Here is a 17,940-nt window from a genome sequence, read left to right on the forward strand (position 1 = left end):
ACAAAAGAAAACCGCTGGTGTGTAGGGGAAAAAATGCAGCAATGTCTTCTGAAGCGATTGAATGTAAATATATACATTCAATACATTCAACGGGAAAGTGGAATAAAAGTGGTTTTTTTATATAGCATTCATACCCTGGCACTTTAGCCAAAAGGGCTCCAATGAGACATTACAAAAATCAGTTTTAAGATGGGCCAGTCCTTGCCCTCAGGCTCACAATCTATAAAGACATGGCACACCAGGAGAAAGGAATCATGAGGGAAGAGCAAGCTGAGGCACAAGTTCTAAAAGTTACAAGCACTCTCTTGCCTGTGATAAAGAACAGCTCATTTGCTTTTAACCTCTCATCAGATCCAGGAACAGAGATTTTGGCAACATCCAGGCTTGGAGGAAAGAGCAGCTTCTGCCAGTTTCTTACGTAGCTGACTTGATGGCAGTTGGAATCTTCACAGGAAGCCGCTTAATGGCACCTTTTCCCTCATCCATGTCAATGATAGTTCTCTGGGTGGATTTCCATGAACCAGTGAGCCAAAAGAACAAGATTTTCCCCCACTTACTCTTTTAGGTTTATATACATATGCATACATTTTGAGGCTCCTTCATGGGTCACTTCCTTGTCGTGGTGAAGGGGCTTGAATGACTCCAGGAAGCTATGAGCTATGCTGTGCAGGGCCACCCAAGACGGACAGGTCACAGCTGAGAGTTTAGACTAAATGTGATCCACCTGGAGAAGGAACTGGCAATCCACTCCAGTATTTTGCCAAGAAAACTCCATAGACATAAAAAAGTAGAAGCTTTGAGATGAAAGTGAGTGTTTCCAAGGCATGCTCTGGTTCATGGGGTCACGGGGAGTCAAGCAGGACCAAGACGACTAAACAACAACAACATTTTGAGGGCAAGGAGCTTCATATATTTATATAAACACACCATGCATTTTGAACAAACACTAGAAATGAGAATGCTAGAATAAGCTAAGTGATTTGTGGCCGTTTGATGTGCAGATTAAAACAACAAACCTTCCCACTGGGAAGAAGTTGTAGTCAAGACGACCACATAGCAGCATTCTGCAGAGTCTCCAAGTAAAGAGAAGAATGTATAACTGAAAATGGGAATGGTTTCCACCCTGAAAAGCTGTAGGGTGTAACTCATATAGACAAGAAGCCTGTGAACATTTGTTCTATGGTAATGCACCTATGTAGTAACTGGCAAGGAAGCCGATTGTACTCCAGGGCTAGCTATTATGCCTACACTATGTCTGTTATTACGATGCAGATCAATCCCCTGCATTCCTAAGTAGGACTGCAAAAGAACCCAGAAAGCTGGAGTGCAATTGCCAGCCAACACAGAAAACAATAGACCGGTGATCAGACCTGGTTTTTGTCATCTTCTTACATTCTTCCTGAGTGATTGCTTGGCACTCGGCATTGTCTTTGAAGAATATGATTTGGCTACAAAGAATGGCAATCTGAAGTTAGTACCAAAGTGGAAGCATGCCTTCTCAAAAATCTACAAGGCGGAGAGATATCTACTTATATCACTATTAAAAATGCTGCAAAATGGGGAGATTTGAAAGTGGAAATAAAAGGGGAGAAGAGGCTGCCTTAGAAATGCTGAAATCCTAAAATACTTAATTCAGCCTACTACAGTGGTGCCCCGCAAGACGAATGCCTCGCAAGACGGAAAACTCGCTAGACGAAAGTTTTCCGTTTTGGAGGTGCTTCGCAAAATGAATTTCCTATGGGCTTGCTTCGCAAGACAAAAATGTCTTGCGAGTTCCTGCGGGTTTTTTTCCCTTCCCCCCCCTTTTTCTAAGCCGCTAAGCCGCTTATCTGCTAAGCCGCTAAGCCGTCAATGGGCTTGCTTCGCAAGACGGAAAGACCGCTAGACGAAGAGACTCGCAGAACGGATTATTTTCGTCTTGCGAGGCACCACTGTATATTAAAAAAGTATAGAGATGTAACTGCATTGTGGATCAATATAAAGCAGCAACTTACTTGGTCTGGGTTGTTTTTTTTATTAAAAACTTCCATATACAGTCATACCTTGGGTTGAAGTTGCTTCAGGCTGAGCGTTTTCGGGTTGCACTCTGCGGCGACCTGGAAGTAACGGAATGCGGTTCTTCCAGGTTTTGCCGCTCGTGCATGCGCAGATGCTCAAAATGACGTCACATGCATGCGCAGAAGCGGTGAACAGCGACCTGCACAGACGCGGGTTGCATTCTGCTCTGGATGCGAACGGGGCTCTAGAACGGATCCTGTTTGCATCCAGAGGTACCACTGTATGTGGACGGAGGGAGGGAGATATATGCCAAGCAGACAGGTGTGAGGTGCAAGAGTTTGAAAACACATAAGCAAGATTCACTTAATGAAATGCACTCCCAAGTGCATCCATTTCAGTCAGGAATATAAAAGTTTCTTCCAAAACTACTGAACATTCCACACACTAGAAAAATTATTCAAATGACAACATCTTTGTTGAGTGTTCTGGTCAATTTTTTAAAGAATGAGTCCTTCTGTCCACCCCCACCCCCAAAAAAGGGGGGGGGAGTTCAGACGATTCCTTCCAGAAGCCTGAACATCTTTCCAACAAACCAGATTATAGGTTTCTGTAGCCACATGAAATGAGCAAACACTCATTTACCACAAATATAAACCAAATAATTGGTGTGTGTGTGCATGCTGTAGTTGAAACTTTGCATAATGCAATCAAAACTTGAGTCATCTGACTAGTTTAACTGAAGTACAATTAAACACTCTTTACGTACTGCTGCAAATTTCGGTAGCACATTTTAGCATCTTGTATATTTTTAGAATTAGCTTCTTGACTTCTTAGGATCACTGTTTGTGGATTCATTAATAAGCCAGAGCCAAAAGGGGCAAGTAAGTTTTAAACTGCCTTTTAAACTTTGTATACCAAATCTCTGTACTTTAAAGTATTAGTAAATATTGCACACTTTTCGTCCAAATCAGTATCTCTTGGGAAATAGGTTGCAATGGCATGAGGATGTAGCATGATGCAATTACATTTATACCAACAGCAATCTTGGATGGTTTAGTACCTATCAGTTGGAAAGTGAATAAAATGGAGCCACCATAAAATAAAGTAGTGATTTTACACACTCAAGAGGGACTTCCTAGATTTACAAATATACTCCTGTATATCAAAAGGAAAAAAATGTACCACAGAATGACCCTAGTATCTTACTCCCTGGTTCCTTTGGAAACCCTCCCCCTGGGCACACACACTTTCCCCCACCTCAGACCAAAAGCAATAGCTGCTCATATGGAGAAAACCAGGATTTTAGAGTAGCTATGAACAGAAGTAACAGCACAGAGAGATGCTCATTTTATTTCTAATTTGGGTCTTATCTCGGGAGAAGGGAGATGTGATGGGAAGTTTTAATAAACGTAAAAATACAACATGGCTGCAATCCAAGTCAATGGAGCACATGGTTTCTGTATGAAATTAAGTGAGATTATACAACGAGGCAGTGTTTCTTACTAGAGGGAGAACCAGATTGGCTCCGCCAATACATTTAATACTGCATGGACCTCATTCCCTACCTCCCGGTAAACAGCAGTGCCCAGCTGAAGGTCAAGTGACCACACCATCACAACAAATCCTCACTTCATCAAACCAATATGAAATAAATGGCAGAATCCTCTGCATGCTTACTCTTAGGCCACACTAGGTTCAATGAAGCATACTCATAGATAGTTGCACATAGGGTTGTTATTGACAGATATTAACAATTCAGGCAGTACAGGTAATAACAGCGTACCTTTATTTGAATATGTGCACTGTTACTAGTGCAATTGATACAACGCCAGAAGTTTTCTTTCAGCAAAGTCAGAATAGGTATCAAACTTCTTTTTGTTAAATAGTCAAAATTCGCTACTAGATGGAAGCAGCATTTAGTGCAAAGAATTAAGAGACACCCCATGCCAACCATCTTTGGGACTGATTTGCATGTGTAGTGAGGCACTCACAACCGATGTTCCACTCTGTTCCATGTGTATTTTATATATATATATAAAAGTTAATCTGTTGAAGGTTGGTCCTCCCCCGCGCCAATTCTTACACGTCAAAAAGAAAAGAAGTGATTTTTCATACTGTACACTACAGCAACAACTCTATATATATGTATGTATATATAAATAAAGAGTGACAACACTTTATTTGAACATTTCATCAGTCTATTCAAGCAGTAATAGGAAAAGGGGGTGGGAAGAGATGTTCAGCTTATAACATTTTGCTTTTAAACGCACACACACACAGCTATGTTATAATGATATTCTACATAAAACATTTTAAAAAAACAAAACACAGTTGCCCTCCATTGTTTCCCTTTCACTGAGAGAATGAAGCATCTATTAGTTGGTTTTCCAAGCAATATCACTTCCCATCTATTCCTGATCCTCATTTCGTATCAGATTTAAGACTAACCTTGGTTCTGTATCTAATAGAATGCACCAGGGAAGTAATACTAAAATATGCCTTTCTCCAGAAAAATCAATGCTATGCTCATGAAATCTATGTATACAATAAAATGAAGTGTCAACATATTCTTCCTCCAAAACCATCCATACTTAACCAGTAGTTTTCTTTCTTAAGTTTCTTCAGAAAGCCAAAAAAGTGGGAAATTCAAGTAAAAATGTAGAACCACTTTTTTCCAATTACAACACAAATGCCTATAAAATTATATTTATCTAGTTGGTTTTTTTTAGTATAGTTATTAGAGGAATTCTGTAACCTAGGTAATGAATGAATAAGTCAAGATCACTCTCCAGCTACGTAGGACAATGGAACAAAAACGCTTCAATTTACTTAAGAACGTGGCTATTACTTCCAAGTTACAAGCATTGCATAATCCCAAAACAATAAATGAGGTTTTGAAAATAATAGCATTCTTTGATGCACACCATGGGTGTATGTTGGGACATTCTGCACAAAGTATCATGTGTGTTTACTGTAGGCTCCCTAAGATTTTATGTCCGATTGTAAAGGAAAGAAAAGAAGGGTTCTGCCTAAGCTACTATCAATCTACTCAAAAGCAGGGCAAAACAATTTGATATAAATGTGACACAACTATATGCTTTTGCCAGTAGGAAAAAAAGGCTGGTCTGAACCTCCAGACATGTTTGAAATCTGATCCAATGGAAGTTCATAACCGTAATCTTCTAAATATAGCACGAGATGTTTTAATTATGACCTCAGACTAGACAGCTTTAAATAATGGTTCCTTCCCAATCTACAGGAAGACTTCGTCTGAGCTGAAGGAAGTTTGCACTTTACCACTGGCGAGATCAGACAGTTAACTTTTTAATCATTTTAAGTCAACAGAGATTAAATTACTGATCAGGTAGCTTTAAGTTATAAGACATTTAATTCAGGAGTTATGAATTGTAAACTTACCTTATTTATATGCCCATTTTGTTAGCACAACAGAACCCCAAGGCAGCAAAGCCTTCTGAGTTTCTGGCAATTCTGAATTCCTCCATGTAGCTATGAAGGACTATGCCCTCCTTTCTAAATACATAAAGCAATTCTCCCTAGTGATCGGTTTCTCAGAATGGAGTGGTGCATTCTCATCTTGCAATAATATAGCGTGGGGAAAACAATCTAAGTGCAGGCCTTTCTCTAGTGTGGTGAGAAAAATGTAACAGTGAAATACAACACAATTTTTTCCTTTGGGGAGGAGGGGAGTAATTTTGCTGTAAAGTCTGAAACTGCTAAGAGAAGGATAGAACATTTTAATTATAAGGTTGTATTTCTCAGCTATTTTAAGGATTTGCCTATAGCAAAGTCATACATGAATGATCAGTACATAAGAAAGATTTTACAAAAATATAATTTTACACCATGTGCAGAAGTAGACAGGGTGGGGAGTACAAATGCAATAGGTATTTCAACATGCATATGCAAATACAGTGTATGGGCTAGTGATGTTTTAGCCGCAAGATCCATCAGATCCATGTGGCTGGGCTCAACTAAGTGGAGTAAACACTCTGTTTATAGAGAAGCACAAAATATAAATACTCTCAGGCTTACAATCTACCAGAAACTTCACCTGCAACAGACTATATTGTAACGAATGGGACAAAGCCTGTGCTCTTGAGCTCAGCCCCCACTCAAGTAGATGCGGTTGGTGAAGAAGCTTCCAGTGCATTGTTTCGTAAGTCACTTGGCTAATTTTTCCTTTTCAATGACCTTTCGCACTTCATGAACATTTGCACTAAAGGGGTATGTGACCAATAAAAAGAATTCTCAATATACATTTCAGCTTTCTATACTGAAACTGAAGGACTGGGGCAACAGTCCAAGCCATAGTTTCAAAGTTTATAGCACTGACAGTTATTTGTTTAATCTATTATTCCTCCCTATTTATAATAAATATTAACGGGGGCTAGCTTGATTTGTCAAATGACAGCTCACTAATAGACTTCTTAAGCCAATGGCATTTATTCCAGCATTAAGTATTTTGTAAATCTCTTTGTGCATGAGGTAAATGCAGCCTTTTTCACTTTTGTGTGTTGAAAACGTCTTTAGAATAAAACTAGTCTGCTGAAGATGAAGAAACTATTAGTTATTTCCCTTTATAACCAAAGACTGGGCGCAATCCGTGTTCATTCTGATGTGGCAGTCATTACACCATGGCTTTATCCCCATCGTTTTAGTTGTGCTGAACTTTTCCTCCCTCACATTTTCCTCTGAACGAACCCTCACACATTTGAGATTGAGTATTTACCTGTTGGGAAGACCCACTGAAAATGAAATAACAGATCTTGACACATGAGGGTTAGAATAAGGATTCACCATAAGTAGTATCATGGTGGCTTTATAGCACCACAATGGGCCAGAGGGTTTCCTTAAAAAGAAAAAAAGAAGAAGTAGTCTGCCCTTAATTCCTCCAATGGAAGCACATCGATCATTTAACAAACAACCCACTTAAAGTCTATTTAAAGCACCGCGACTATTAAACTGATTAATGTCTGAAGGGAGAGAAAATTCTGTGGTACCACACTGAAATGCTAACATTGTCTTTTTAAATTGGTATTCAACGATCTAAAATAAAAAATAAAAATGATCACATTCTAAAGGTTCAGTGCATTCAGCAGCTATAGCTTTGCTGCTAATTCATCTACGTTGACTTTCAAAAAATAACACCCTAGCTCATCAAAATATACATTTTTTCCCATTTGCTTTTAAATTAAAATAATAATAAAAAACATTTAAAGAATTCACAAATCGATAGCATGACTAAGTTTCAGGATCATCTACAGCATATAATTTAAAGATTCAAGACGCCAAGATGGTAGCATGTGGCAAGCCCTATACACACTTCATGCAGCATGTGTGGCGTGTGGACCTTGAACTTCAAACATCTGTTCTCTTCTTCCAAATAGTATAAAATACCCATCTAAAAACTTGTCAAGGAATCAAATACATATTTTGCACTTGGGTCACATTATGAACAGGAAGAAGAAACCATCATTTCAACTGGAATCTGAATTACTTTTATCATCCTTTGTAAGTTATATGGCTAGATTCATAGTTGGAAGGCATTCGCAAAGATCACCTAGCCCCATCCCCTCATAATTCGGGAAAGGTGACCTTCTGTCCTGATGGAAGTATGGTCAACAGCAGGATACCTTGTAAAGCTGTGCCATCGTTGACAACCTTTCAGGTCATTGCTTCAAGCCTTAAAAAATACATTTTGGTTGCATAATATATTGTTATTAAAATTCTCACATCAATGTTTTTTTTTTAAAAAAAACCAAAACAACTCCAAGCATTTCAAATCCACATATCCTTACTTCATGGTAAGTTGATGAGAAATACCTTGCTTTTCTTTAGGACACCACTATTAGTTTACCCTGTGGAACTTCACTTCAGTCTCAATAACATGGGCATCATTCTGAACTTTGGAAAATGGAAATTAGTATTATTTTGTGTCCTTTCTGCTGTCTTGTTTTAAAGAAAAACTTTAGCTGTTGTTAAGGCCTGTTACACATGTTAGGAACAAGCATACCCACAGCAGAATTTCTGAAAGTTATGGGGTGGTATCTGACCAAGTTAAACTGTGAATAGACCAACTGAATGAAATGAAATTAGGCACAAGTGATTTAGGCCAACTGATTTCAAATGGACTTGTCCGAGTAGGGCTTAAATCAGACCCATCTGTGTTATTAAATTTTTAAGTAGAATCCTCCCTACATTATTCAGATACTCTTTACCTTTTGAAGAGTATGTGCAGTGAAGTCCTTTTGACGTACTCACTATTCACTTGGTTTATACAATGGTGCTTATCAAGAGACATGATTTATTAAGCAAGGATACAGTTCCATGTATGAAGGGACACATACAACTTCCTTTGAAAATGCCACAGGACAGTATAGCCTACCAAGCTGTTCTTCGTAGAGAGTCAAAGCTTCAGTCAGATTTACACAATTTCCCTGCAAGAAAACATGTGACCTATATATCAATAAAACTGTGGGGAGACATAATGCAAAGGGAGCAAATTCATCAATAGATTCTATACAAACAGAGGGATAAATCACTTATGTCAGTGACTCTTGAAAAAGACACAAATTTATTATTACACTAATATATTATTGTATAATATAATATAAAATAATATATTATTATTTATTATTTGTAATATTTATATACTACCCAATAGCAAAGATTCATCGAGCTGCCTAACATTTGTTTGTTTGTTTATATCCCACCTTTTTTCAGTATTGGGACTCAAGGAAGCTCACAAAATTAAAGCAAGCATGGATACAACACAAAAAGATATCAGATAAAAAGCAATTAAATTATAATAGAAATATTAAAACCGTAAGATAGGGAAGTAAGACATAAACATGAAATCTATAAGAAATAATTATTCATAAATTATAAAGTAAGAAAGAAACACTCCAGCTTTAAGGTATGATTCAGATAAATATCATAAGGATATTTACACAGAAGTCCTACCAAGTTCCATGGATTTTATTGTGCATTAAATACATTGAGGATCATGGTTTTGTAGACTCTCATAGTTACTCCTTTCCCATTCTGAATGTTAACACATATTACAAAATTCAAGGACTGGCTACAGTATCACTAGGCAGGAATTTGGAATGATTGCTCAATGCCAATGCTGTAGTGACTCTGCAGTGTTACTAATCAAACTCGCTCAAAGTGGCTTCAATCTATGTGAAGCATTTATTTTATCAAAATTAAATATTTCACGACAGTCGAAAGAACATAAACATTCTGAAGTGACTGCGTTACTAATGAATACATCAATAACAGATAATCTTTACCTGCAAATGAGTGTAAAGTACAGCATTAAGGAGATGAGTGAGAAACATATGACAAGTTTTATACCTGAATAGCAACCGTGGCATTAAATATATCAGGTGTGGGGAACGTACAGCTGTTCAGATATTGTTGGGCTCCAACTCCCATCAGCACCAGCCAGCAGGACCAATGTCAGGAGTGATGGGGAGCTGTGGTCCAGCACTGTATGAAGGACTGCAGATTCCCCACTCCTGAAATACAGTGGTACCTTGGGTTACATACGCTTCAGGTTACACACTCCACTAACCCAGAAATAGTGCTTCAGGTTAAGAACTTTGCTTCAGGATAAGTACAGAAATCGTGCTCTGGAGGCGCAGTGGCAGCAGGAGGCCCCATTAGCTAAAGTGGTGCTTCAGGTTAAGAATAGTTTCAAGTTAAGAACGGACCTCCGGAACGAATTAAGTACTTAACCCGAGGTACCACTGTATATAGAAGAGGCTTAAGATAGGGCAATACATAAATGCACGACAAAATGTTATATGAATTCTGAATGGAAGATCATTAATCATATACAGAACAAAAGGAATTTAAATTATAGGTGGAAAATGAATGGCAGGGAGCAGAAGGTAAACAAGGGGAAATACATTCTTGTTTCTATGCTTATTATATTAGAGAAACACATTATTATTATTGTCTCATTTTTTAATATTAGAACATCAAATAAATAGCAGAAGGAAATTAAGTATTTCGGAAATAAATTGAGTTATTAAGTGAACCACAAGCATCGTAAAATGGTAAGAGAGAGGTTAATATAAAGGCAAGGAAGTTAAGTATATAAAACTTGTTTAGTAATCTATTATTATCCGCAGTCCTGCAGTGGTTATTTTGTTCCGCTGCCTTTTACAAAGCATGTAATTTTGTCAGCATTAAATTGAATGGGATAGCATATAAACAACCTGTGTGTGTAATTTGGGAATCACAAATAGAAAACAGCACCAGGTAATTTATGGGACATCCTGCCAGTATAGAGGTAGCTTAATGGCACAACCCAATCTCTATAATGAGAGTAATCTGCAGTCTAGTTTTGTCATCCTCAGTATCCCAGGTTTCATCAACCAGCTCATCAAATAGCAAGCAATCACAGGAGACAACGTGGCAAGCAAATTGTGGAAAGGGAGAAGGAAAATACTTCCGAAATACTTAATTAAATACAATAGTTTCTCCAATACTATTCATTCATAACACTTATACACTGCTTTTGAAAAAACAACAACCCTCATAGTAATTTACGAAAAATTAGAACAATAAAACCAAGAGAAATTCACAACCATACTTCAAACATACAAAACATAAAAGACTAAAACAGATTAAAATTACCTCAACTTTCTGGGCACCTAGAAATGTTTTCCCCCCCCCTAGGCATCTAGAATGTTATTAGCAGAAGCCAAAAGGGCACCTGCTTCATCTCACAATAGGCAGGGAGTTCCAAAGTGCAGGTGCTGCCACACTAAACAACCGAGTTCTTACCAATGTGGAGTAGGGACTATGTCGCACCTGGAGTAGTGCCACTACTGTGACAACATCTGCATCAGAAGCAGGAAAATATTTCACTTCACAGTACCACACTTCACCTTAAAAAAAAGACCTATGCAAATTCACACACCAGGATGTTTTGCTCATAATAAATCAAATATGCCAAACCTAGGCCCATGTTGGATTTATATGCCCACCTACATTTTTTATTGTACTGAAATTACATAGTGGGCCACAGGGGCCTCCTGCCCCTAGTGCCTGCTGCATCACACAGTAGAGCCCTGTCTGAGGGCTCTGTCCAAGTTCAAAACTAATAGTTGTAGAAAGGGGACTTGAGGAAAGAAGGTCTTTCCTTTTCAATCCTAAGTAACTGCACACCCTTTTAAAAGCTTAAAAAACATCACTGAAAAGGTTATATTAATATAACTGAAAAGGTTATATTATGATCTGGAAATACTCCATGAAATACATTTCTGAAAAACGACTTCCACTGAACTCAATTTTCCATCCATATTTCCCCATAAACACCCCACTCTATACCCTGAACCACAAAGACCAGACTTATAGGGTATTAGTACATAGAGCACACAGGTTGCTGACATTCTCTGCTAGGTGAGCAGAGAAATTATTCCTCAGGTGTCAAAGATCAATTTTCTCAAACCGTTGGAGAAGGAAAATCTCTGTCATTTATTTCTACTATCTCAAGCTGTGATTCCTAGTTAAATCCCAGTCTTATTATCAACTTGTCAAGTACAAAGGATCGGGTGACCCCCATCTTTGAGAGGAGCTTGGAAACTTTGCCAATACTGTACTGCTAAACTTTGAGAACTATAAAGATAATGCTTTAAACCCTTAACAAGGTAAATGAAACTAAAATAAGTGTTTGTGTTATATATGTATATCAAGCATATCTTCTAAGTCTATGCATTTTTTAAAAGTATGAATTCTCATTCTGTGAGCAAAACTATAACAGCTGTCAAATGTGTGTACACAGCAGCCTGTGTGTAAGATGTGTCTTTCTCAAGTATGTCCCTATATTCCTCGCACATAATGTTCTTTGGATTTTATTACAGGAGCCAACGTTTTTAGTTGTCAAGCTCCATCTAGTGGCCAAAGAGTATAATGCAGATGACTACACTGCACAAGATATTCCTTGCCAGCATACAGCAACACTCTAATGGCCATTCCTTATTTGCATTCGTTTTTTAGGAGCAGCAAAAGGTATTTGGCGTTTTGACAGTGTTCTACTGCTATGGAACTAACGCTTCCTGATCCAAAAAAGGATTGGGGCCCCTTGCTTGTAACAGTTATTTAAAACAGAGAACTTCTCATACTAACACAGAAAAACAGACTAGATTGCCTTCTTATATGTTGAAACATTTCCTCTTTAGCTATTAAAACTTGAGGACTGAAAAGTGTTAACTTAAAAATAAAGCATCTGTGGATGAGCTTGCCTAGCTACATATTTCAGAGTCACAAGGTGACAAAATTAAACAAAAAGCATCTTGTTTGGCACTGACCATGGCTGTTGTTGGAAATGTATTGTCTTTCTCTCCCCCCCCCCCCTTTAAAAACACAGCTAGGATTATCAGAGTGTAAGAATATTGGTGGCTGCATGCCAGCTGTAAAATACTCTCATCATTTCTGATTTGATTTTAACTTCCCTGAAACCAACCAGAAAACTTGAGCCAGGCTGAAAAATGTAAAACAAAAACCAATCAGCTTTGGGTTAATATTCTATACACAGTTTTAGCCAAACTTCAAATTATGTTTAAGTCCTCCGGATTTAACCAGATTCTGGAGCAGGCTTATCTGCTCCTAATGCTGGTATGCATAGGAGGCAATGAGCAAGCCTCAAGCATTTATTTGAACTTTCTCTGGAAGATCCCATAGTCAAATAAACCCAGATTTTCTCTGATTCACTTCAGCCTCTAGCATGATTGTGTAGGACATGTATAAAAGCCTTGGACTGCTCCCGATCTCACCCAAGGGACAAAGTAGCATCTTAAACAGGCTTATTCTTTCAAATTTCGCTGTCATACTTCATTGTGATTACTTTTCATCTGCCATACCTGTGTAAAATATTTCCCATCAGGTTTCAAGACTTTCATTGAAAGGTCCAGAATCATCCGCAGAAACTCCCACGTAGAATCTAAATTTGAAAAATACTAATTGTTTAATTAGCAATTCACAAGGAAATATTCATAACTGTGGTAAGCTATAGCAAAAGGTAACATTCTTAACGTTAAGATAATCTTTTTGTTCAGGGTTATAGGATGCCTTGTAAACACGTGGCAATTACAAAGTATGAATTCTCATTCTGTGAGCAAAACTATAACAGCTGTCAAATGTGTGTACACAGCAGCCTGTGTGTAAGATGTGTCTTTCTCAAGTATGTCCCTATATTGGCAATTACAATGGAAAGGGCATAGCATCTGTGTGCAGAAGTGTGTCATAATGGCCAACTGTGCTCCATTTTCTACACACATGCCCACACACTTGACATGCATACACCATCTAAGCCACTCCTGGGTCAATGCATGCCTTCTTCTCCCCAACCATCCCCTTATCTCACCCAGATAGAAGTTACTCAACTGCAATCAAAGTTTTTAAATGAAAGAGTTTTCATTGTAAACAAGGTTCGCATTCAAAAGGTCAGAGAGACATTAACCTTCTTCTGGAGATGTGGAGATTGGAACAGCTGTCAAATCGTTAATTACATAATCAAACATCCTTTCTTCTTTGGCATACCTCTTCAGGACTGGAATACAATCTTCTATTAGAACCTAAAAAATAACAATAGTAGAATTTGGGCAACTTTTCATATGCGGGGTTCCTCAGTTAGATCACTACTACCTTTTTAGCACTCCCAGATTACTCATCCATTGTTTCTGTCATTTCGACGGTACCAACATTGAAGAAGTCGGTAACTAGTACAGATAGTTTTTGTTTTTAATGCCCTTAGCGTGTGGTCAAAATGTATAGCAAAGCCTGTCAGTGCCTGGTGAACACATCATGTTTGCATAGAAGCCTACATGCAAAAAAGGCAAATGCCCATAACCTCAACATCACAAGATTCAGATGAACAGATTGCACAGATGCATTGGGCTGTATTTCGGTATGCTCCCATGTTAAGTGCACAATTATCTGACAGAGAAAGGATGATCTCAGCCTCATTGTGAATGTATATTCACCATCTACACAGGATTCTTTAACTCATTTTACTTTCACAACAGTGCCATAAGAAGCTGTCTAATACAGTCAGACAACTGCTTGATCTAGATCAGTACAGGTGAAACTCGGAAAATTAGAATATCGTGGGAAAGTTCATTTATTTCAGTAATTCAACTTAAAAAGTGAAACTAATATACGAGATAGACTCATGACATGCAAAGCGAGATACGTCAAGCCTTTATTTGTTATATTTGTGATGATCATGGCGTACAGCTGATGAAAACCCCAAATTAACACTCAGAAAATTAGAATATTAAATGAAACCAGCAAAACAAGGATTGCAAATAGAGCAATATTGGACCTCTGAGAAGTAGAAGCATGCATATGTACTCAGTACTTGGTTTGGGCCCTTATTGCATCAATTACTGCCTCAATGTGGCGTGGCGTGGATGCTATCAGCCTGTGGCACTGCTGAGGTGTTATGGAAGACCAGGATGCTTCAATAGCAGCCTCCAGCTCTTCTGCATTGCTCGGTCTCATGTCTCTCATCTTTCTCTTGGCAATGCCCCGTAGATTCTCTATGGGATTCAGGTCAGGCGAGTTTGCTGGCCAATCAAGCACAGTAATCCCATGGGCATTGAACCAGGTTTTGGTACTTTTGGCACTGTGGGCAGGTGCCAAAGTCCTGCTGGAAAATGAAGTCAGCATCCCCATAAAGCTCATCTGCGGAAGGAAGCATGAAGTGCTCCAAAATCTCCTGGTAGAAGGCTGCGTTGACCCTGGACTTAATGAAGCACAGTGGACCAACACCAGCTGATGACATGGCTCCCCAAATTAACAAAGACTGTGGAAACTTCACACTGGACTTCAAGCATCTGGCATTGTGTGACTCCCCATTCTTCCTCCAGACTCTGGGTCCTTGGTTTCCAAATGAGATGCAAAAGCTGTTCTCATCAGAAAAGAGATTTGGGTGGTTCTATAGGATTTCAGAGGAGCATTTCCCAACTTCTACGTGGTGATGCCAGCAGGGATGAACCGGGGACCTTTGGTTACTACTGTGCTGTGGTCCACTCTCAGATTTGGCTGAGAGACCATGATGAGCCCTAAGGCTACCCAGAGAACCCATATTTGATTACTACTACTCCCCATCCTCAAAAGAATGTGACAAAAGGCAATGGGGGGAATCATTGTGCCAGCATTCATTCCTTTCTGTACAAAACAAAGACATCACAAAATAAAGAAAACTGAAAATAAGGTAATAAGGATCAACATGCCATTTCAGTTTTACGGTGCTAGAATATTTCCTTTTATAAATTGAATTTAAACCATTTATTTATTTTTTCTATAACATTATTCTAATTAGGAAGTCTAGCATACCTCAGATGCCTAGTTCTTGAGTTTATAAATGTACTGTATAGCCTGTTTATGCAGAATACATTATGACTCTATTTCACAGTCCTGCTGTAGATGGAACAATGGATATTATATTTTCAGTGCATGCAGCCTCTTCCGAAACATGTATTCATTTTAGTGACTGAAAGCAAAAAGAAAATCAACTGCTGCTAGTTTATCATTTGTTCATTATGTCTTAGAATTGTATATAGCTATACACAATACACAGTATTGCATCAGAAAGTACTCCCAAACGTGTATTTTCATTGATGAAGGTAACATTTTTCATTTTGCATGTTTAAAACAATTAGTTACCTGATAGCATTCTCCTTTCAGATTGTCCAAGACATCTCCACATGTTTTGCGCATATATTTTCGACACCCGTCAATCACCATTTGGTCAATGTATCTGATGCTAGTTAAGAATCCACCAACTCATTTTGTTGCAGTTATTAAAATAAGTTATTTAGTTTTGCTTCGGAATAGCAAGGTTTAGATTCCATAATCAATAGACAATTGTTTCAGGCAACTCTTAAATACATGTTATTGACAACTGTTTTAAACATTCCTTTATAGGTAGCTAATTATCTGACACATAGTCCTAATTTTAAAATATACTTAGCATGGCTCAGAAAGTTTAAATTTGCTGCATAATCATAAATGGCCAACATTTAAGTATCTTGGTCAAACGATCTACTAAAGTCATGATGCCTCTATCTGAATTAGGACAATCTGAGCCAGATTTACAGTGCCTGACACACAATGCAGAACTTAAGATGGTTCTGAGAGGTGTTTGCATTAATCGTTTAATCTATTTTGATCTTTCAGAACAGAATGAACAGGGAGAAATCATGACAAAACATTTTCAAAATGAACCATCACCCGCTTATTAAAAGGATATCTCTACCATGGTGACCATCTTTGGTTTCAATTTGACTATTTCATACAGTATTCCCCCATCACCACCTCCAAGAATGAGGACTTCTTTGTCCGTGTAGTCTTCCTTCCCGCTGCCCATTATAGCTTGTGTATATGCCAGGTCACTCTCTGCCAGATCTTGAAAAGCACAGGGATTAAGAGATTTATGTGAGCATGTTATAACAAAATTCTTTTGTTTGTGCTAAATAAGAACATAAAGTTAGACCCGCTTGCATTTACATTTCAGAAATCCACAATGACTTCATTATTTTAAAGTAAATCATTCAGACTAATTAAAGGGGGGGACTAGAAATGTTATTACAGATTTATAAAAATAAAACCTGTGGTTTTACATTTCTATGTAAAGTTATTCACTAAAATACAAGAGGAATGTCAAATATCTATTAATGGCTGTGTCACTGTTATTCCCTGATGTATAGGAACATAATTTGTTTATATACATCACTGGTGGGAAAACTGTGGGGTACATGCAACCCCCCCAGTCCTCTCCCCATGTGCCTTCCTTGTGTGTGGCCTTCTCCTGACCCCCTGTAACTCATTCTCCCCTCAGTCCATCAAACAGATGATTGGTGGGTTCAGAGGAGCCTGATCACTTCCTACTGGGGTGAAGAGGGGTCTGTTCTTCTTTAGCTCAGCAAGGAAAGGCCCTGAAAGCAAGGCTCACTGTACTTTCAAAAGATGTGTGTCTGTGTGTTCGAGCCCCACATTGGGCAAAAGATTCCTGCACTACAGGTGGTTGGACTGGATGACCCTCATGCTCCCCTTCCAATTCTTCATTAATTGACTAAATCAGGAAGACAGCCTCCTGTCTCTCCAAACTCGAATACTGGGACACCCATTTCAAGCCTGCTTGTGTGTCTGCCATCAGGAAGTACCTGATTCAATGGACCACACTCTCTTAGATTGCCCTTTACACAGCAGACCTCACCAACTGATGCTGAGCAAAATGTTGGACCTCCGGCCCACAACTCCGAGAAGCCAAATAAGGTTTCTCCTGGCAGATCGGGACAAAGATATTGCTGCTTTAGTAGCTTCCTCTTGAGCCACAATTTTACCCGAAAGGGTTCCCAACAAAATATCCTTTTAGGAAATAGACAGGGCGTAGCAGAATATCCACATGCACACGACTATAGTGTGACTTTATAACCCTTGATAGCTTCACTGTTATCTTTTTAATTATTCCAGTTACTTCAAATGTTTTATACCGTGATGCCAATATTTGATTGATTGATTGATTGATTGATTGATTGATTGATTGATACTGGGACACTACTGTTTAGCATAATCCACCTATTTTCCTACTACAAACTGCATCAGAAATTCTGAAAGGGAAACAAAGCAGCATGAAATTCTTTCAAACCCACAAACATAAATGGTTAATACTAATTCAGTTCAAATACTTGGAAACAGTGAAATCAGATAATTCATGGCTTCGTTTGTGTTAGGTTTGTTGATCAATGACACACCTAGAGAGAGCAGCAGACTCCAAGGAAGCCGTCAGCACCAGCCAGTGTGTGATAATGTTATGCTCCAAAATTTCAACATTCCCGGGAGAAGAGTCCATAGCATAGTATGATTCACTCCATTAACATAATCTTTTAATATAGATAG

General features: G+C 38.4%; 1 protein-coding gene across 2 annotated transcripts in view; it reads right to left on the reverse strand.

Annotated features, from left to right (window-relative positions):
* Positions 1-3,761: 3,761 nt before the first annotated feature.
* The window catches only part of SMS (spermine synthase), a 35,070-nt gene continuing 20,891 nt past the window's right edge, over positions 3,762-17,940 (reverse strand). For both annotated transcript variants that reach the window (XM_053387061.1, XM_053387062.1), the window contains exons 6-11: positions 16,290-16,446; positions 15,706-15,793; positions 13,496-13,610; positions 12,897-12,976; positions 8,341-8,456; positions 3,762-7,420 (exon numbers count right to left, since the gene is read on the reverse strand). In XM_053387061.1, coding sequence (XP_053243036.1) covers positions 7,378-7,420; positions 8,341-8,456; positions 12,897-12,976; positions 13,496-13,610; positions 15,706-15,793; positions 16,290-16,446 — 599 coding nt within the window. In that variant the 3' untranslated portion in view covers positions 3,762-7,377. The remainder of the gene's footprint in view (positions 7,421-8,340; positions 8,457-12,896; positions 12,977-13,495; positions 13,611-15,705; positions 15,794-16,289; positions 16,447-17,940) is intronic.

This window comes from Podarcis raffonei, chromosome 4, assembly GCF_027172205.1.
Source record: "Podarcis raffonei isolate rPodRaf1 chromosome 4, rPodRaf1.pri, whole genome shotgun sequence".
Lineage (NCBI taxonomy): Eukaryota > Metazoa > Chordata > Lepidosauria > Squamata > Lacertidae > Podarcis > Podarcis raffonei.